Source organism: Salmo salar, chromosome ssa07 (genome assembly GCF_905237065.1).
Source record: "Salmo salar chromosome ssa07, Ssal_v3.1, whole genome shotgun sequence".
Taxonomy (NCBI): Eukaryota; Metazoa; Chordata; class Actinopteri; order Salmoniformes; family Salmonidae; genus Salmo; species Salmo salar.
The window spans coordinates 54,093,519-54,116,183 of NC_059448.1; the positions used below are offsets into that span (position 1 = coordinate 54,093,519).

General features: G+C 46.5%; 1 protein-coding gene across 2 annotated transcripts in view; it reads right to left on the bottom strand.

Moving 5' to 3' along the window:
- LOC106609608 (exocyst complex component 4) overlaps positions 1–22,665 on the bottom strand; it is a 284,451-nt gene that overhangs the window by 160,690 nt on the left and 101,096 nt on the right. For both annotated transcript variants that reach the window (XM_045722267.1, XM_045722266.1), the window contains exon 10: positions 2,602–2,698. In XM_045722267.1, coding sequence (XP_045578223.1) covers positions 2,602–2,698 — 97 coding nt within the window. The remainder of the gene's footprint in view (positions 1–2,601; positions 2,699–22,665) is intronic.

Consider the following 22,665-nt stretch of genomic DNA (forward strand, 5'->3'; position numbering starts at 1 on the left):
TCAGCTGGTCCTTTTGTGGCAGGGCTGAAATGCAGTGGAAATGTTTTTTGGGGATTCCGTTCATTTGCACGGCAAAGAGGGACTTTGCAATTAATTGCAATTCATCTGATCACTCTTTAAAACATTCTGGAGTATATGCAAATTGCCATCATACAAACTGAGGAAGCAGACTTTGTGAAAATTAACATTTGTGTCATTCTTGAAACTTTTGGCCACGACTGTACAGTTGAAGTCGGAAGTTTACATACACCTTAGCCAAATACATTTAAACTCAGTTTTTCACAATTCCTGACATTTAATCCTAGTAAAAATTCCCTGGCTTAGGTCAGTTAGGATCACCACTTTATTTTATGAATGTGAAATGTCAGAATAATAGTAGAGAGAATGATTTATTTCAGCTTTTATTTCTTTCATCACATTCCCAGTGGGTCAGAAGTTTACATACACTCAATTAGTATTTGGTAGCATTACCAATTTCGTGTGTCATGCACAAAGTAGAGGTCTTAACCGACTTGCCAAAACTATAGTTTGTTAACAAGAAATTTGTTGAGAGTTGAAAAACGAGTTTTAAATGACTCCAACCTAAGTGTATGTCAACTTCCGACTTCAACTGTAGGTGGATCCGTGAAGACCTGTATTCCACACAAAACACTTCCCCCCACCCCTACCACACTCCATTGATTTCCTATGCAGTATTACTCACTTACCTGTTATGGGAGTTGCTATTAAAAACAGCCATAAGCTGTATCAGTGGGCATTAAAGTGGCTTCTATCAAAGGTGCCAGGGCTGGGTCTCCACACAGACATTAGAAAGCCATCTGCCAGTGAGTAGTGACACAGCTCTGTTGGCACTGCCAGCTCAGAGGGGCACACACGTGCACTCACGCACATGGAGAGAGGAGAGAGTGAGGGGGGAAAAGAGAGAGAGAGAGAAGAGAAGAGAGAAAGAGAGAAAGAGAGAGAAAGACAGACAGACAGACAGACAGACAGACAGACAGACAGACAGACAGACAGACAGACAGACAGACAGACAGACAGACAGACAGACAGACAGACAGACAGACAGACAGAGAGAGACAGAGACAGAGACAGAGACAGACAGAGAGACAGACAGAGAGACAGAGAGAGGGAGATGATTTAGTGGGATTGATTTGAACCATTACTGACAAGGGAACGGCAGCAGCCACTCACTGTTAAGTATTTTTCCACAGCCCTTCCAGACCTTCCACAGCACCTACCCAGCCCTTCCGCAGACCTTCCACAGTCCCTACACAGACCTTCCACAGCCCCTACCCAGCCCTTCCACAGACCCTACCACAGACCTTCCACAGACCCTACCACAGACCTTCCACAGACCCTACCCAGCCCCTACCACAGAACCTACCCAGCCCCTACCACAGAACCTATCCAGCCCTTCCACAGACCCTACCCAGCCCCTACCACAGAACCTATCCAGCCCCTACCACAGAACCTATCCAGCCCCTACCACAGAACCTATCCAGCCCCTACCACAGAACCTATCCAGCCCCTACCACAGAACCTATCCAGCCCCTACCACAGAACCTATCCAGCCCCTACCACAGAACCTATCCAGCCCCTACCCGGGCCGTCTGTCTCAATGAGATAGGGTGTAGTTCACTTCTGTACGAGGACAGGACATTTGCGTTCAACAATGGGGCACACACACACACAGTAGCCCTACAGTACAGTACAGCACCAACTGGCTCCAAGTCTAAGTAAGGGGAAATATTACAGTTTAATGGAAGCCCTGGTGATTCATCACTGCAAGGAAGGTCAATCTAATTAGGCTGCTTGAAAATTGGATTTCCACCAGTCTTTGGGGACACTGTGTTATATACAGTACAGAACCCTGTCACTGTAGGCAATCCTAATCACTGCGGTGGCTTACATTACATTCTGGAATATTGCTAAGTATAAATCGGACCATATTAAAAACCACAAATATCAGAAAAGAAGCACAGCGAAAATGTAGGCCTATCATTTGGGTTATGACCATTTTAAAAACAGTAAATATCAGACAGGAAGCACACTGAAAATGTAGACCATCATCTGGGGGAGGATGGACTATCCATCTATGAAAACGGTAGAGTATAATCAATGGGAGGATTACTAAAAGGATGTAATGGATATAATCTAATTGTAGACATTTTCCTGGTTTAGAGTCATGCTCCAGTCTGAGTGCTGCCCATGGTTTGGATCATGGATGTCCCCTCACATTGACTATACATAGTGGACCAGGCCAATGATCTCATAAGACATTGAAAGGGAAAATGTAATGTGGATTGGACTAAACTAAAGGCTTTTAGGGAAAATTACGTCAAAATGAATCAACATGAATGAACATCGTAGTGAAGTAGTTGCTGTCTGAGGGAAGATGTGTCTTGTTCTCTGTGACTGGTATGATGGAAGGCCATTGTCTCCCCTCTAGTGCCCTTCAGTGCATATTGACCATGGCCACATATTATTAAATCAGTGTGTGTGTTTGTGTGTGTGTGTGTGTGTGTGTGTGTGTGTGTGTGTGTGTGTGTGTGTGTGTGTGTGTGTGTGTGTGTGTGTGTGTGTGTGGTTAGTAAGTCCTACCTGAGGAGAGGCTGGAAGATCACTGTGATGTTCCTGGCTCCAGGTTTACACACAAACTTCATCTCTCCTCCTTCGATCAGGTTATCATCTGCACCACCTGGAATGAGAGGAGGGAAAAAGAGAGAGACTGAGACAAAGAGACAGACAGAAGGAGTAACACAGTCCTTTAACGTGGTGACTAAACAGAGTCCTGCATCAAGGTCAACACAGACACGATCAATCGTCAGATTCAGCCAAAGCATCCCAATTGAGAGTATATTAGACCCAGTTGAAATCTATTCAAAATGGCCGCCACATGTTGCTAAAATACAATGTTTCTACAGGTCCTGTTTGGGGTTATCAGGCAAAGAATAAAGCCATCATCTTCCATTGTTAAGACATCATCCTATCAGCAGTCAGCACAGCCGGACTCAGACACTCACTGGACCCTTCCACCGACTCCCACATCCATGCCCCTGCGCTAGTGCGTGGGTGAACCCCTCGGCTAACAGGCTTAATCAGAAAATCATTGGTGTGTAACTCACTCAGACCTGGGGGTGGCGTGAGAGGGTGGGCGAGAGAGGGTAGGCGGAGGGGGGTGAAAGGGGGCTGATCAACATCAAGTGCACCACAGTTCCTCATTACGTCCAGTCAACCTGAAGTAATCAATATAATTGACATAGAAGGAATTGCGGACTGTTGTCGATAAAAAAACGAAGCCGGTGAACGGTGTCCCATGCAGGCCCCGGTGGATCGATGAATATAAATAACGGAGAGGTGAGAATCGACAGTGGCGTTGCTCCCCCCTCCCCCACAGTGCACAGAGACACTGTAATTCATTAAAGTTTCACACATGGCTTTTTAACCACTGGAGAGGGTTGTCAGTTGTCTTTCGGCTTTGGCTTGACAGTATTTTATCTGTCCCTCGCAGAGCAGTGGCTTGGAGTCTAGAGGACACTGGCTAATAGTGGATTCTAGTGGCTAGCATTCTGAAAGGTTTCTCCCATTGCTTCTAACTGGGATGTGCTTTAGCATAAACACTGTACTTGGTGTGGTGTGGTGCTGCACATTCCAGAGATACATTGGGCTGATATAATCACGGATATGGGGTCTGGGAGTTTGTTGGCGTGTCTGTGTGTGTCTTACAAAGGAGGGTGATATCAGTTTCATTGGTATTTCAATCTAAACTAGATCTCTGAGTCTATATTACAACAGACAGACAACACCTACTGATGGTGTTGAAGCCAGTCTCCAGTCAGCTTTACCTGCATTGATGGTGTGAAAGCCAGTCTCCAGTCAGCTTTACCTGCATAACCCTGCATTGATGGTGTTGAAGCCAGTCTCCAGTCAGCTTTACCTGTATTGATGGTGTGAAAGCCAGTCTCCAGTCAGCTTTACCTGCATTAATGGTGTGAAAGCCAGTCTCCAGTTAGCTTTACCTGCATAACCCTGCATTGATGGTGTGAAAGCCAGTCTCCAGTCAGCTTTACCTGTATAACCCTGCATTGATGGTGTTGAAGCCAGTCTCCAGTCAGCTTTACCTGCATTGATGGTGTGAAAGCCAGTCTCCAGTCAGCTTTACCTGCATTGATGGTGTTGAAGCCAGTCTCCAGTCAGCTTTACCTGCATTGATGGTGTGAAAACCAGTCTCCAGTCAGCTTTACCTGCATTGATGGTGTTGAAGCCAGTCTCCAGTCAGCTTTACTTGCATTGATGCTGTGAAAGCCAGTCTCCAGTCAGCTTTACCTGCATTGATGGTGTGAAAGCCAGTCTCCAGTCAGCTTTACCTGCATTGATGGTGTGAAAGCCAGTCTCCAGTCAGCTTTACCTGCATTGATGGTGTGAAATCCAGTCTCCAGTCAGCTTTACCTGCAAAAACCCTGAATTGATAGGGTGAAAGCCAGTCTCCAGTCAGCTTTACCTGCATAACCCTGCATTGATGGTGTTGAAGCCAGTCTCCAGTCAGCTTTACCTGCATTGATGGTGTGAAAGCCAGTCTCCAGTCAGCTTTACCTGCATAACCCTGCATTGATGGTGTGAAAGCCAGTCTCCAGTCAGCTTTACTGCATCCTGCATTGATGGTGTGGAAGCCAGTCTCCAGTCAGCTTTACCTGCATAACCTGCTGATGGTGTTAAAGCCAGTCTCCAGTCAGCTTTACCTGCATTGATGGTGTTGAAGCCAGTCTCCAGTCAGCTTTACCTGCATTGATGGTGTGAAAACCAGTCTCCAGTCAGCTTTACCTGCATTGATGGTGTGAAAACCAGCCAGTCAGCTTTACCTGCATTAATGGTGTGAAATCCAGTCTCCAGTCAGCTTTACCTGCATAACCCTGCATTGATGGTGTTGAAGCCAGTCTCCAGTCATCTTTACCTGCATTACCCTGCATTGATGGTGTTGAAGCCAGTCTCCAGTCATCTTTACCTGCATAACCCTGCATTGATGGTGTTGAAGCCAGTCTCCAGTCAGCTTTACCTGTATAACCCTGCATTCAAATGTACATCATAACATTGTTCCCTCAGCCTCCTGATACTCTCTGATAGTTGTAATGAAACCCGCTCCATTGTAAAGCATGGAGACAACTCCTCTCTCGTTCCCCATCCATCCATCCCCTATTCTCATTACAAAGAAGAGATGCTTTCATTCCATTCAAAAGCTTTTAGACTTCATTTTCTCTGCTGTTTCCATGAAAATTCATTTGTGTGGGAACGGCTTCTTGTTGCTAAGTGGAAAGAGTGCCCAGGTTCTAATTCTCTCTCTCCCTCCCTCTCTCCATCCATACTTTTCTGCTGATTCAATTAAGACTCAAATACACCCCAAGACAAAGCTGCTGCCGCACACTCACACCAGGCACAGCACAAGAGAGGGAGAGAGAGTCAACTTCTGTTCCGTCATCATGAACTTTCTAACAAACACTCACACCAGGCACAGCACAAGAGAGGGAGAGAGAGTCAACTTCTAGTCCGTAATCATGAACTTTCTAACAAACACTCACACCAGGCACAGCACAAGAGAGGGAGAGAGAGTCAACTTCTGTTCCGTAATCATGAACTTTCTAACAAACACTCACACCAGGCACAGCACAAGAGAGGGAGAGAGAGTCAACTTCTGTTCCGTAATCATGAACTTTCTAACAAACACTCACACCAGGCACAGCACAAGAGAGGGAGAGAGAGTCAACTTCTGTTCCGTCATCATGAACTTTCTAACAAACAGACGTGTAACGCACACATGATAACTCCTCCGAGTATCAGTCATAGAGGACCTAGTATTGTTTCCAACACTGAATTCACCCCCAAGTATGGTTTCTATCAGAATGCCCGCCTAAATCTGCAACAACGTGTGTGCTTTCCGATTATGGTGACAAATGTAATTTCCTGCTCTAAACATCTGCATCAGTGTCAGACAAAAGAGGCATGGAGCCCCAATGGTCCTTAGAGTCCCAGGTGTGGCTGCCAAATGGGCATGGACCACATGAATATTTCATTGGGAGTGTTAATATTCATGATGTTTCTCTTCAGAGTCGTCTGGACAGAACAGTATGTCTCTGATAGCAGGTCAGAGGTCAGACTCCTGGCAACTCATATAAACAAAAGAGAACATCCAGGCTGAGTGTGTGTGTGTGTGTGTGTGTGTGTGTGTGTGTGTGTGTGTGTGTGTGTGTGTGTGTGTGTCAGAGAGTGTGTGTGTGTGTGTGTGTGTGTGTGTGTGTGTGTGTGTGTGTGTGTGTGTGTGTGTGTGTGTGTGACACAGTGTCTAACCCCAGTGGTAGAGGCTGATCCAGGATTAGCCAGAAGGGCGTGTCCATACCCCATGGGAGAGCAGATGAGGGAGGTAATGAAGTACCACTATCACCACATTATACAGGCCAGTCCCTCCAGTACCCCTCCCACCACTATAACACTATCACCACATTATACAGGCCAGTCCCTCCAGTACCCCTCCCACCACTATAACACTATCACCACATTATACAGGCCAGTCCCTCCAGTACCCCTCCCACCACTATAACACTATCACAACATTATACAGGCCAGTCCCTCCAGTACCCCTCCCACCACTATACCACTATCACCACATTAACTAGGCCAGTCCCTCCAGTACCCCTCCCACCACTACAACACTATCACCACATTATACAGGCTAGTCCCTCCAGTACCCCTCTCACCACTATAACACTATCACCACATTATACAGGCCAGTCCCTCCAGTACCCCTCCCACCACTATAACACTATCACCACATTATACAGGCCAGTCCCTCCAGTACCCGTCCCACCGCAATACCACATTATACAGGCCAGTCCCTCCAGTACCCCTCCCACCACTATACCACTATCACCACATTATACAGGCCAGTCCCTCCAGTACCCCTCCCACCACTATACCACTATCACCACATTATATGGGCCAGTCCCTCCAGTACCCCTCCCACCACTATACCACTATCACCACATTATACAGGCCAGTCCCTCCAGTACCCCTCCCACCACTATACCACATTATACAGGCCAGTCCCTCCAGTACCCCTCCCACCAATATCACCACATTATACAGGCCAGTCTCTCCAGTACCCCTCCCACCACTATAACACTATCACCACATTATACAGGCCAGTCCCTCCAGTACCCCTCCCACCACTATAACACTATCACCACATTATACAGGCCAGTCCCTCCAGTACCCCTCCCACCACTATACCACTATCACCACATTATACAGGCCAGTCCCTCCAGTACCCCTCCCACCACTATAACACTATCACCACATTATACAGGCCAGTCCCTCCAGTACCCCTCCCACCACTATACCACTATCACCACATTATACAGGCCAGTCCCTCCAGTACCCCTCCCACCACTATAACACTATCACCACATTATACAGGCCAGTCCCTCCAGTACCCCTCCCACCACTATACCACTATCACCACATTATACAGGCCAGTCCCTCCAGTACCCCTCCCACCACTATAACACTATCACCACATTATACAGGCCAGTCCCTCCAGTACCCCTCCCACCACTATACCACTATCACCACATTATACAGGCCAGTCCCTCCAGTACCCCTCCCACCACTATACACTATCACCACATTATACAGGCCAGTCCCTCCAGTACCCCTCCCACCACTATACCACTATCACCACATTATACAGGCCAGTCCCTCCAGTACCCCTCCCACCACTATAACACTATCACCACATTATACAGGCCAGTCCCTCCAGTACCCCTGCCACCACTATCACCACATTATACAGGCCAGTCCCTCCAGTACCCCTCCCACCACTATAACCACATTATACAGGCCAGTCCCTCCAGTACCCCTCCCACCACTATAACACTATCACCACATTATACAGGCCAGTCCCTCCAGTACCCCTGCCACCACTATACCACCACATTATACAGGCCAGTCCCTCCAGTACCCCTCCCACCACTATAACCACATTATACAGGCCAGTCCCTCCAGTACCCCTCCCACCACTATAACACTATCACCACATTATACAGGCCAGTCCCTCCAGTACCCCTCCCACCACTATAACACTATCACCACATTATACAGGCCAGTCCCTCCAGTACCCCTCCCACCACTATAACACTATCACCACATTATACAGGCCAGTCCCTCCAGTACCCCTCCCACCACTATACCACTATCACCATATTATACAGGCCAGTCCCTCCAGTACCCCTCCCACCACTACAACACTATCACCACATTATACAGGCCAGTCCCTCCAGTACCCCTCCCACCACTATACCACTATCACCATATTATACAGGCCAGTCCCTCCAGTACCCCTCCCACCACTATAACACTATCACCACATTATACAGGCCAGTCCCTCCAGTACCCCTCCCACCACTATAACACTATCACCACATTATACAGGCCAGTCCCTCCAGTACCCCTCCCACCACTATAACACTATCACCACATTATACAGGCCAGTCCCTCCAGTACCCCTCCCACCACTATAACACTATCACCACATTATACAGGCCAGTCCCTCCAGTACCCCTCCCACCACTATCACCACATTATACAGGCCAGTCCCTCCAGTACCCCTCCCACCACTATAACACTATCACCACATTATACAGGCCAGTCCCTCCAGTACCCCTCCCACCACTATACCACTATCACCACATTATACAGGCCAGTCCCTCCAGTACCCCTCCCACCACTATAACACTATCACCACATTATACAGGCCAGTCCCTCCAGTACCCCTCCCACCACTATAACACTATCACCACATTATACAGGCCAGTCCCTCCAGTACCCCTCCCACCACTATAACACTATCACCACATTATACAGGCCAGTCCCTCCAGTACCCCTCCCACCACTATACCACTATCACCACATTATACAGGCCAGTCCCTCCAGTACCCCTCCCACCACTATACCACTATCACCACATTATACAGGCCAGTCCCTCCAGTACCCCTCCCACCACTATAACACTATCACCACATTATACAGGCCAGTCCCTCCAGTACCCCTCCCACCACTATAACACTATCACCACATTATACAGGCCAGTCCCTCCAGTACCCCTCCCACCACTATAACACTATCACCACATTATACAGGCCAGTCCCTCCAGTACCCCTCCCACCACTATAACACTATCACCACATTATACAGGCCAGTGCCTCCAGTACCCCTCCCACCACTATCACCACATTATACAGGCCAGTCCCTCCAGTACCCCTCCCACCACTATACCACTATCACCACATTATACAGGCCAGTCCCTCCAGTACCCCTCCCACCACTATACCACTATCACCACATTATACAGGCCAGTCCCTCCAGTACCCCTCCCACCACTATACCACTATCACCACATTATACAGGCCAGTCCCTCCAGTACCCCTCCCACCACTATACCACTATCACCACATTATACAGGCCAGTCCCTCCAGTACCCCTCCCACCACTATAACACTATCACCACATTATACAGGCCAGTCCCTCCAGTACCCCTCCCACCACTATACCACTATCACCACATTATACAGGCCAGTCCCTCCAGTACCCCTCCCACCACTATAACACTATCACCACATTATACAGGCCAGTCCCTCCAGTACCCCTCCCACCACTATAACACTATCACCACATTATACAGGCCAGTCCCACCAGTACCCCTCCCACCACTATACCACTATCACCACATTATACAGGCCAGTCCCTCCAGTACCCCTCCCACCACTATAACACTATCACCACATTATACAGGCCAGTCCCTCCAGTACCCCTCCCACCACTATAACACTATCACCACATTATACAGGCCAGTCCCTCCAGTACCCCTCACACCACTATACCACTATCACCACATTATACAGGCCAGTCCCTCCAGTACCCCTCCCACCACTATATCACCACATTATACAGGCCAGTCCCTCCAGTACCCCTCCCACCACTATACCACTATCACCACATTATACAGGCCAGTCCCTCCAGTACCCCTCCCACCACTATAACACTATCACCACATTATACAGGCCAGTCCCTCCAGTACCCCTCACACCACTATACCACTATCACCACATTATACAGGCCAGTCCCTCCAGTACCCCTCCCACCACTATAACACTATCACCACATTATACAGGCCAGTCCCTCCAGTACCCCTCCCACCACTATACCACTATCACCACATTATACAGGCCAGTCCCTCCAGTACCCCTCCCACCACTATACCACTATCACCACATTATACAGGCCAGTCCCTCCAGTACCCCTCACACCACTATACCACTATCACCACATTATACAGGCCAGTCCCACCAGTACCCCTCCCACCACTATAACACTATCACCACATTATACAGGCCAGTCCCTCCAGTACCCCTCCCACCACTATAACACTATCACCACATTATACAGGCCAGTCCCTCCAGTACCCCTCCCACCACTATACCACATTATACAGGCCAGTCCCTCCAGTACCCCTCCCACCACTATACCACTATCACCACATTATACAGGCCAGTCCCTCCAGTACCCCTCCCACCACTATAACACTATCACCACATTATACAGGCCAGTCCCTCCAGTACCCCTCCCACCACTATCACCACATTATACAGGCCAGTCCCTCCAGTACCCCTCCCACCACTATAACACTATCACCACATTATACAGGCCAGTCCCTCCAGTACCCCTCCCACCACTATAACACTATCACCACATTATACAGGCCAGTCCCTCCAGTACCCCTCCCACCACTATACCACTATCAACACATTATACAGGCCAGTCCCTCCAGTACCCCTCCCACCACTATAACACTATCACCACATTATACAGGCCAGTCCCTCCAGTACCCCTCCCACCACTATACCACTATCACCACATTATACAGGCCAGTCCCTCCAGTACCCCTCCCACCACTATACCACTATCACCACATTATACAGGCCAGTCCCTCCAGTACCCCTCCCACCACTATAACACTATCACCACATTATACAGGCCAGTCCCTCCAGTACCCCTCCCATCACTATACCACTATCACCACATTATACAGGCCAGTCCCACCAGTACCCCTCCCACCACTATAACACTATCACCACATTATACAGGCCAGTCCCTCCAGTACCCCTCCCACCACTATAACACTATCACCACATTATACAGGCCAGTCCCTCCAGTACCCCTCCCACCACTATACCACTATCACCACATTATACAGGCCAGTCCCTCCAGTACCCCTCCCACCACTACAACACTATCACCACATTATACAGGCCAGTCCCTCCAGTACCCCTCCCACCACTATCACCACATTATACAGGCCAGTCCCTCCAGTACTCCTCCCACCACTATACCACTATCACCACATTATACATGCCAGTCCCTCCAGTACCCCTCCCACCACTATACCACTATCACCACATTATACAGGCCAGTCCCTCCAGTACCCCTCCCACCACTATCACCACATTATACAGGCCAGTCCCTCCAGTACCCCTCCCACCACTATAACACTATCACCACATTATACAGGCCAGTCCCTCCAGTACCCCTCCCACCACTATAACACTATCACCACATTATACAGGCCAGTCCCTCCAGTACCCCTCCCACCACTATAACACTATCACCACATTATACAGGCCAGTCCCTCCAGTACCCCTCCCACCACTATAACCACATTATACAGGCCAGTCCCTCCAGTACCCCTCCCACCACTATAACACTATCACCACATTATACAGGCCAGTCCCTCCAGTACCCCTCCCACCACTATAACACTATCACCACATTATACAGGCCAGTCCCTCCAGTACCCCTCCAGTACCCCTCCCACCACACCTTACACATCTACAGTCCTGCCCACCCAACACCTCCAGACAGACACCTGGAGAGAAAACACACACACACACACACACACACCTCAACATCATGTCGAGGCCATGGTGCACTTGCTTCTAACATACACACCTCCACAGACATACACCGCCTCGACAGCCTCCATCCCCCTCCCACGGCGCCCTCCACACACTCCGCAGCCCACATGCAATCAAGCCAGTCAGTGACTTAGTGAAATTGCATTAGCCACACTTTCCTGGGTTTGATTAGAAATGGTTTGATCCTGTGATGTATTCCGTCCGTGCCCGGATCTAGGGGGGAAAGGGAGGACGTGCAATGCCTTCTCTAACACACTCCACGTCTCTGAAGGCCAGAGAGTGTGTGTGTGTGTGTGTGTGTGTGTGTGTGTGTGTGTGTGTGTGTGTGTGTGTGTGTGTGTGTGTATGTGTTTCATAATACACAGGGACCAGAAGTGTGCAGGTAAAACATTCCTAATCCCTAATTTACAAGCAGTGTGTGTGTTGGTGTGTGTAGCACAGTGTGTGTAGGGGCCAAACCCAATCCAGGAACCCACCCAACCCAGTCAGTTGGCTGGTGTATAAGGTCTCCCTCCCCATCTAGCTCTTATAAGATCAGGCCAGTTCAATAATGCATGGACCTCCCGGTCGGCACCAGACTCCCCATTCCACCAAGTCCTCATGTTTGATTGGCTCCTAATGAGACGCTTCTATTATTAAAATTCATTTGAAGGGACAATATCTGTTAATTGATTTGAATTAATTATTGAGTGTTGTAGCGCACCTAGTGGCTCGGTTGACCCCCAGTTTTCATAATAAATACACAGCTGTCAAGTGCAGACTAAGACAATAAGTTGAGGTACCAGATGGTTATTAATTCATGTGGATTATATTCACTTGGAGACTATTACAAACAATGGGGATTTGGAGAGGCAAACTTTCAACAGCTGGATGAAGTGAATGTCATCATTCAGAGGTGAGAACCCCTGCAGTTCTATCCCCGCACCAGAGGGTGGCACTATTCTGTTTTTCAGCCTCAGTACAACGGAATGACTGACGTGTGACCTAAAAGGCAGCCACAGCGTATGATTCAAATAATCAACTAACAGAGTCAGAGACTGCAGTGTGTTACCAGCAGACAGACAGCAGACAGACATCTCACAGTAGAATGGCTTTGGTGTGCAAAGCTGTCATCAAGGCAAAGGGTGGCTATTTGAAGAATCTCAAATATAAAATATATTTTCCTTTGTTTAACACTTTTTTGGTTACTGCATGATTCCATATGTGTTATTTCATAGTTTTGATGTCTTCACTATTATTCTACAAGGTAGAAAATAGTAAAAATAAAGAAAAAACCTTGAATGAGTAGGTGTTCTAAAACTTTAGACCGGTAGTGTACATATGAGACAATCGAGTCAGAAGGGGAATATTCTGACTTTTATGTTCCTAATGTTAAAAGAGAGTACTGTTTGTTCTTCAGATCCACTGCTGAAGAGAACCCACTGCTGAGGAACACTTCCAACCCTTACCTTGAGAATGTCACACTGCCTGGATTTAGGGATCGACTGGAACTGAGTTCGAGGAGTTTATTTCTCCAGATCAATAATCTCAGTCAGACTCCGGCCGGTACATTTGTGAGTGTTAGAAAGACAGCAAGGTTTCATACCAGGAAAGCACTGACCTCTTAGTCTGCAGTGCTCAAAATGGAGAGAAGATTCTGCAGGCTAATTCAGGAGAGACAGTAGACATGCACTGTGACGGTACAAAGAGTGACACCAACATGACAGTCAGATGGTTGCAGTACATTTCAGGATGGCTAGTGCAGTCACATCAACTTCACTATAGAGAACTTCAGCTTTTACAAGTGTGGGGTACTGGAGGGACAGTGGTGTTTCCATACAGACTTTTGCTCTGATGCATAAATATCAAATCTAATTTTATTGGTCACATACCGTACCAGTTGCTGTACCAGGCGGTGATACAGCCCGACAGGAGGCTCTCGATTGTGCATCTGTAAAAGTTTGTCAGGGTTTTGGGTGACAAGCCACATTTCTTCAGCCTCCTGAGGTTGAAGAGGCGCTGTTGCGCCTTCTTCACCACACTGTCTGTGTGGGTGGACCATTTCAGTTTGTCTGTGATGTATACGCCCAGGAACATAAAATGTTCCACCTTCTCCACTGCTGTCCCTTCGATGTGGATGGGGGGTGATCCCTCTGCTGTTTCCTGAAGTCCACGATCATCTCCTTTGTTTTGTTGACATTGAGTGAGAGATTGTTTTCCTGACATCACACTCCGAGTGCCCTCACCTCCTTCCCTGTAGGCTGTTTCATCGTTGTTGGTGATCAAGCCCACTACTGTTGTGTCGTCTGTTAACTTGATGATTGAGTTGGAGGCGTGCATGGCCACGCAGTCGTGGGTGAACAGGGAGTACAGGAGAGGGCTGAGCACACACCCTTGTGGGGCCCCAGCGTTGAGGATCAGTGAAGTGGAGATGTTGTTTCTTACCTTCACCACCAGCGGGTGGCCCATCAGAAAGTCCAGGACCCTGTTGCACAGGGAGAGGTTGAGACCCAGGGCCTCCAGCTTGATGATGAGCTTGGAGGGTACTATGGTGTTGAATGCTGAGCTGTAGTCAATGAACAGCATTCTTACAAAGGTATTCTTTTCGTCCAGTGGGATAGGGCAGTGTGCAGTGCGATGGCGACATCTGTGTACCTGTTGAGATGGTATGCAAACTGAAGTGGGTCTAGGGTGGCTGGTAAGGTGGCGGTGATATGATCCTTGACTAGCCTCTCAAAGCACTTCATGATGACAGAAATGAGTGCTACGGGGTGGTAGTCATTTAGTATGAGTGTGTTCTGAGCTCAGTTGGAGAGGAGGCTGTACTGATCCCAATGGGACAGACTTCTGACCAGCCTTATACAGACAAACAGGCAGCGGTGAGGTCTTCAATCTAAGTAAAGAGTGATGGAAGGAAGGAGATATAATTGACTACAGCTCCTAAGGTGAAGAGCAATCCCATTATATCATGGCTGTTATGTGTAGAAAAGAGCCCTTCACTTAGCTTTAGCACAACTGAGTAAAGAGGAGCGAAATGCCTTAACACCAATCCCATTACATTAGCCTACTGAACCAGTGTACACAAAGCAAGAGGGGTCACTAAGCTACCCTATCACCATACGCATGGATATTCCCGGCGTCTACTTATGAGAAAGGCTGTAAAATCTGATACAATGGAGTTAGCTTAGCATTGAAGCTAAGACGAGAAACACCGCAGTCCGAACCTATCATTACAACCTACTCATACTTCATTAGAGCAACATCCCAATCTCACTGCCCTCTGAGGCGGAAATAAAAACAAAAGTGCTCCAACTTCCAATCAAGGTTCTATATCAAACAGCTATCTTTACTCTGTGGCCTCCTGACTCAGGCTGTAAAAGGGAGGCAGAGAGGGGGCACAGCCGAGTTCACCACACTATTAACTGTACGCTGCAGGATAGAGGTGTGGGGGGGTTTGAAAGGACGTTGCTTTCTATTTTCTCCCCGATGAAGCACCTCCTGCATTCTGGCCGGAGTCGAGGGTTGAGGGGAATAGGGTTTCGGGGAGTTGGAGGGTTCAGAGGACGGGAGGTTATCTCATCCCTCCCCCCTTCCTTCCTTCCTTCCCTCTCTCCTTTTCTCTTCTACAATCAGCCTGGGCTAGATTAAAGGTAAACACGGCTGTGACAGCCTCCCTATGATGACAGGGCCCATGCTGATTAAAATTAGCCCAGAGTTGGGAAAACACCCCCTCCCTCTCTTTATACCCATCTGTGATTAAGCCTCTGCTCTCTGTCAGCCATCACACCCCCTCCTTCCCCTCCTGCCTGCTGCCCTATCCCCTCCCTCCCACACACCATCGTCCCCAGTGTCTATGTGTCTGACAAAATACAGGAGGAACTTTCCTCTCTTTTTCTCCTCATCACTTCATCTCTATATTATTCCCTGACATCTGGATGAACCTGAAGATGGATCAACTGGAGACCCTACATCCAGACAATAATAAACATGAACATACATCTAATATGTAGACCATCCACTATAACTACAACCCTATTCATCCACTATCTAGACCATCCACTATATCTACAACCCTATTCATCCACTATATATACACAACCCTATTCATCCACTATCTAGACTATCCACTATATCTACAACCCTATTCATCCACTATCTAGACCATCCACTATATCTACAACCCTATTCATCCACTATATATACACAACCCTATTCATCCACTATCTAGACTATCCACTATATCTACAACCCTATTCATCCACTATCTAGACCATCCACTATAACCCTATTCATCCACTATCTAGACCATCCACTATATCTACAACCCTATTCATCCACTATATATACACACAACCCTATTCATCCACTATCTAGACTATCCACTATATCTACAACCCTATTCATCCACTATCTAGACCATCTACTATATCTACAACCCTATTCATCCACTATCTAGACCATCCACTATAACTACAACCCTATTCATCCACTATATATACACAACCCTATTCATCCACTATCTAGACCATCCACTATATCTACAACCCTATTCATCCATTATCTAGATCATCCACTATATCTACAACCCTATTCATCCACTATCTAGACCATCCACTATAACTACAACCCTATTCATCCACTATCTAGATCATCCACTATATCTACAACCCTATTCATCCACTATCTAGACCATCCACTATAACTACAACCCTATTCATCCACTATCTAGATCATCCACTATATCTACAACCCTATTGATCCACTATCTAGACCATCCACTATATCTACAATCCTATTCATCCACTATCTAGACCATCCACTATATCTACAACCCTACTCATCCACTATCTAGACCATCCACTATATCTACAACCCTATTCATCCACTATCTAGACCATCCACTATATCTACAACCCTATTCATCCACTATCTAGATCATCCACTATATCTACAACCCTATTCATCTAATATCTAGACCATCCACTATAACTACAACCCTATTCATTAACTATCTAGACCATCCACTATATCTACAACCCTATTCATCCACTATCTAGACCATCCACTACATCTACAATCCTATTCATCCACTATCTAGATCATCCACTATATCTACAACCCTATTGATCCACTACCTAGACCATCAACTATACCTACAACCCTATTCATTCACTATCTAGATCATCCACTATATCTACAACCCTATTGATCCACTATCTAGACCATCCACTATATCTACAATCCTATTCATCCACTATCTAGATCATCCACTATATCTACAACCCTATTGATCCACTACCTAGACCATCAACTATATCTACAACCCTATTCATTCACTATCTAGATCATCCACTATATCTACAACCCTATTGATCCACTATCTAGATCATGCTTTATATCAACAACCCTATTCATCCACTACCTAGACCATCCACTATATCTACAACCCTATTCATCCACTATCTAGATCATACTCTATATCTACAACCCTATTCATGGGTGTCACATCTTGTCATTTCATTGTTACGAACGTTCTGACGCCTGACGCTATGAACGTTCTGACGCCTGACTATAAGAACGTTCTGACGCCTGACGCTATGAACGTTCTGACGCTATAAAGGTTCTGACGCCTGACGCTATGATGGTTCTGACGCCTGACGCTATGAAGGTTCTGACGCCTGACGCTATGAACGTTCTGACGCCTGACGCTATGAACGTTCTGACGCCTGACGCTATGAACGTTCTGACGCTATGAACGTTCTGACGCTATGAACGTTCTGACGCTATGAACGTTCTGACGCTATGAACGTTCTGACGCCTGACGCTATGAACGTTCTGACGACTGACGCTATGAACGTTCTGATGCCTGACTCGATAATGAATTAGTTCAGTCTCTTATACAGTATAACTGTAACAATCTTATATTTTTCAAATTCTTCAGCACTAACTTCCTCAAAACATCCACAAGCTAATCAGTGTCTGTCCCCAGCATCTAAACGACCCATCATCTCCCAAGCAGCCTGCTGAAGCCCCGTTTCAGAGGGGAACACTGATGTTATTATTACAACAAGCGCAGTGCATTTCCCGGCAAATCACGAGCTCCCAATCTCATTTCAACACTGTACTAATTCAATCACCTCCCACTGATGAGATCCTACAGCCTCCACTGGGCTTGATCTCCCAGAGGCCAGAGGGTGGGGAGACTGGAGAGAGGCAGAAAGACAATCAAAGACTAATGTTGTTTTAACCATTATCATCTGCCCACAGGAATCATGGCTGAGTCAATAGAACATGAAGCGCTCCAAATACAGGTATTATGCCTGGAGGTTAGGGGGAAGTGGAATGCGGTATGAGTGTGTTTCTCTCTATGGCTTTATGTTGTTCTCTACGTTCAGTTTAAAAAGATGAATAAAAAAAATTGCAACCTTTCTACTGTAATAGCCGGCCAAGTATCAAAAGAACCTTCGATTTCATCTTTCAAAACAACGATATCACCGAGGTGGTGTAGCAATTCAAAGGGCGAATGAAAACGTGAAGGGAAAACGTGCCATTTACTCCAAGACGTGTATTTCAGTATCAGGGACTGGAGCGTGAACCCTACACCATACCTGTGAACTAATATATGACATGTCATACAACACATCAAACCAGGATTGCACCCCTCCATCTTGTATTATCACATTGTTCTAATATCTTCCACATGATCCTTTTTAGTCCACAATGGATCATGGCTTCACAGGCTAATGCCTCACTACGGATAACTGTGCTACAAAAACCTACCGTCAAAATACTCTGCAGTTCAAACTGCTGATGTTATCGGACATATTGAGTAATGAGGAACCCTCTCCCTCCCTCAACTATGGTTCAACCAGCCCCCGTAGAGAAACTACTTAACTAGTCATATAACCCATACAGCTCAGTACTGGTGACTGATTAGTGAACGGTGACATATTAGTGCATTACATGGCATAAAGTCATGTGTCTATTGAGAACAAGCTGTTAATGGGTCTATACGGACCATCTTCTATCAAGTCAGTGGTCTACACTGGGCATCAAGTAGCCTGCTCCCAGATCTGTTTGCGCTGTATTGCCAATTCCTATGGTAATTGTTATGCTAAACATTCACAGGAGTTGGCTATTCAGCAAAAACAGATCTGGGACCAGGCTAAGGGGAAAAGTAAGCAATTTTGTCAATTGAGTGGATAGCAAGCTCTTAACTAAAGTATCTATGCACTATTCAGATGCTTTCTGTTTTGCAGTGATTTAATTTGGAGAGGGGGAATGCGAGGAACACAGACTGTCTAAATGAGTTGGAGGAGTGGGGAAACAGCAGCGTAATTCAATTTCACATGTTTCTCTCCAAATGGAAGCTCTGCGGAGGTCATTGGTCCGCTGAATGTAAACGGATGTTTGTGTGTGAGTCGAGCAGGGGGGTGTGTACTGATGAAAAATCACAGAGGAATGAGGCTCAAATTAGTCTGACAAAGCTGTTTTATGGTCTAGTTTTGTATGTTTGTTGTAGTCTCAAGTTTGATATTTGTTTGATATATCTAATAACTATTTTGTCAACTGTAGTCTAATTAAGCAATAATGTGCAAGGAGGTGTGCTATATCGGCAGTATACCACGGCTAAGGGCTGTTCTTAAGCACAACAATGCGGAGAGCCTGGATACAGCCCATGGCCATATACCACAAACCCCCAAGGTGCCTTATTGCTATTATAAACTGGTTACCAACTTAATACAAACAGTAAAAATAATTTTGGGGTAATACCTGTGGAATATGGTCTGATATACCACGACTTTCAGCCAATCAGCATCCAGGAGCCAAACTACCCGGTTTATAAATGCAATTAATCTGGTAGCTACACTACATTTTAACCATTAACAAAAAATAAAAAAAATCTCACTGTGAGGTGAAGTATTTTATAACCTATACCAATAAGTCGGGATCACCGATCAGGGCCCGTATTTCCAAATTGTTTCAGAGTAGCAGTGTTGAAATGAATAGATATGGACAGCCACACTGCTAATCAGAGACTCTTATCATTTCCAGCAATTAACTGCCTGTTTTAACATACCCAAGGCTCCAAACTGAAAGCTGCACAAGCATTATCAACCATAATAGCTTCTTAAATGTACGTCTTGTGTTTAACTGAGTATTACTCTCTGTATCTGTGAAGACAGAGGATTTCTCTGTCACATAAAGCATTGTACAGCATCTCTTTAGCTCTTTAAAAAACAACTACTGTAACACAAACTGTTTAGAAATGGCCATTTTAGTGAGGTCCTTTGAAATAATTTGACACAACAACATGGATCTCTGTGGCATTTCAGAGACCGGCTTGATTGCCGACAGGCTGTGATAGTCCAAACACGGGCTGTGATAGTCCAAACACGGGCTGTGATAGTCCAAACACGGGCTGTGATAGTCCAAACACGGGCTGTGATAGTCCAAACACGGGCTGTGATAGTCCAAACACGGGCTGTGATAGTCCAAACACGGGCTGTGATAGTCCAAACACGGGCTGTGATAGTCCAAACACGGGCTGTGATAGTCCAAACACGGGCTGTGATAGTCCAAACACGGGCTGTGTGGCTCGACTTCAGTAGCAGGTCATTCATTGTTATTATAGGAAGGGAGGTCTAGTCTAGGAGACACACAGCCATTGGCGTGTACAAAGTACACAAAATAAGTGTGAATACACAGGCAGAAACAGGGAGAAAGAGACAGACGGACACTGGTGTTGTAACACCATCATTTTAACTTGAATACCAGGTTTAGCGTCACGAAACTTGATACCATCCCGATACGCGATACCAAAACGATTCCACGGCAAAAGATTTTTGGCAAATTAGCCAAAGTCACAGAAAGGCACTTGATCCAGACAGATATTTTGAGTTCATTATCATTATATTTTTCTAAGACAGCCATATATGCATTAATTAATCAATTATTCAAATCAAACAATCAATACGTTTTTACATAACAACATAATGGTCATTTATTTGAATGGTAAATCTCTATTGATCATCAAGATGTAGTCTAGGTCTGTTCACAATACAGGTGAAGGCATATTCAATAGGAGTGTGTGCATGCATTGAGTTATTGAGCTTGTTTTGGCTGATTTCATCGGGCTGCAGAGGAAAAACAATCTACTTCCTTTCCATTTGGGACTTGTTTTATTGTGCTGACCAACAACATTTGCATAAAAGAATAAATGTCTTATTTTATAAAACCATTCACACACAGTGAGAGAGACGTGACTGAGGTGAGGGAGAAGAAGTCAATGAACACAATTTTTGGCAACGTCTATGTTTTTTTAATGTCAATCAGAGCACCTTATGTGCTCTAGAACTACAAGGAGACATCTGCTGATAGACAGACTTGACAGGCACGGTGCTCTACAACTACAAGGAGACATCTGCTGATAGACAGACTTGACAGGCACGGTGCTCTAGAACTACAAGGAGACATCTGCTGATAGACAGACTTGACAGGCACGGTGCTCTAGAACTACAAGGAGACATCAGCTGATAGACAGACTTGACAGGCACGGTGCTCTAGAACTACAAGGAGACATCTGCTGATAGACAGACTTGACAGGCACGGTGCTCTAGAACTACAAGGAGGCATCTGCTGATAGACAGACTTGACAGGCACGGTGCTCTAGAACTACAAGGAGACATCTGCTGAGACAGACTTGACAGGCACGGTGCTCTAGAACTACAAGGAGACATCAGCTGATAGACAGACTTGACAGGCACGGTGCTCTAGAACTATAAGGAGACATCTGCTGATAGACAGACTTGACAGGCACGGTGCTCTAGAACTACAAGGAGGCATCAGCTGATAGACAGACTTGACAGGCACGGTGCTCTAGAACTACAAGGAGGCATCAGCTGATAGACAGACTTGACAGGCACGGTGCTCTAGAACTATAAGGAGACATCAGCTGATAGACTTGACAGGCACGGTGCTCTGGAACTATAAGGAGACATCAGCTGATAGACAGACTTGACAGGCACGGTGCTCTAGAGCTACAAGGAGACATCAGCTGATAGACAGACTTGACAGGCACGGTGCTCTAGAACTATAAGGAGACATCAGCTGATAGACTTGACAGGCACGGTGCTCTAGAACTACAAGGAGACATCAGCTGATAGACAGACTTGACAGGCACGGTGCTCTAGAGCTACAAGGAGACATCAGCTGATAGACAGACTTGACAGGCACGGTGCTCTAGAGCTATAAGGAGACATCAGCTGATAGACAGACTTGACAGGCACGGTGCTCTAGAACTACAAGGAGACATCAGCTGATAGACAACTTGACAGGCACGGTGCTCTAGAACTATAAGGAGACATCAGCTGATAGACAGACTTGACAGGCACGGTGCTCTAGAGCTACAAGGAGACATCAGCTGATAGACAGACTTGACAGGCACGGTGCTCTAGAGCTATAAGGAGACATCAGCTGATAGACAGACTTGACAGGCACGGTGCTCTAGAGCTACAAGGAGACATCAGCTGATAGACAGACTTGACAGGCACGGTGCTCTAGAGCTACAAGGAGACATCAGCTGATAGACAGACTTGACAGGCACGGTGCTCTAGAGCTATAAGGAGACATCAGCTGATAGACAGACTTGACAGGCACGCTGCTCTAG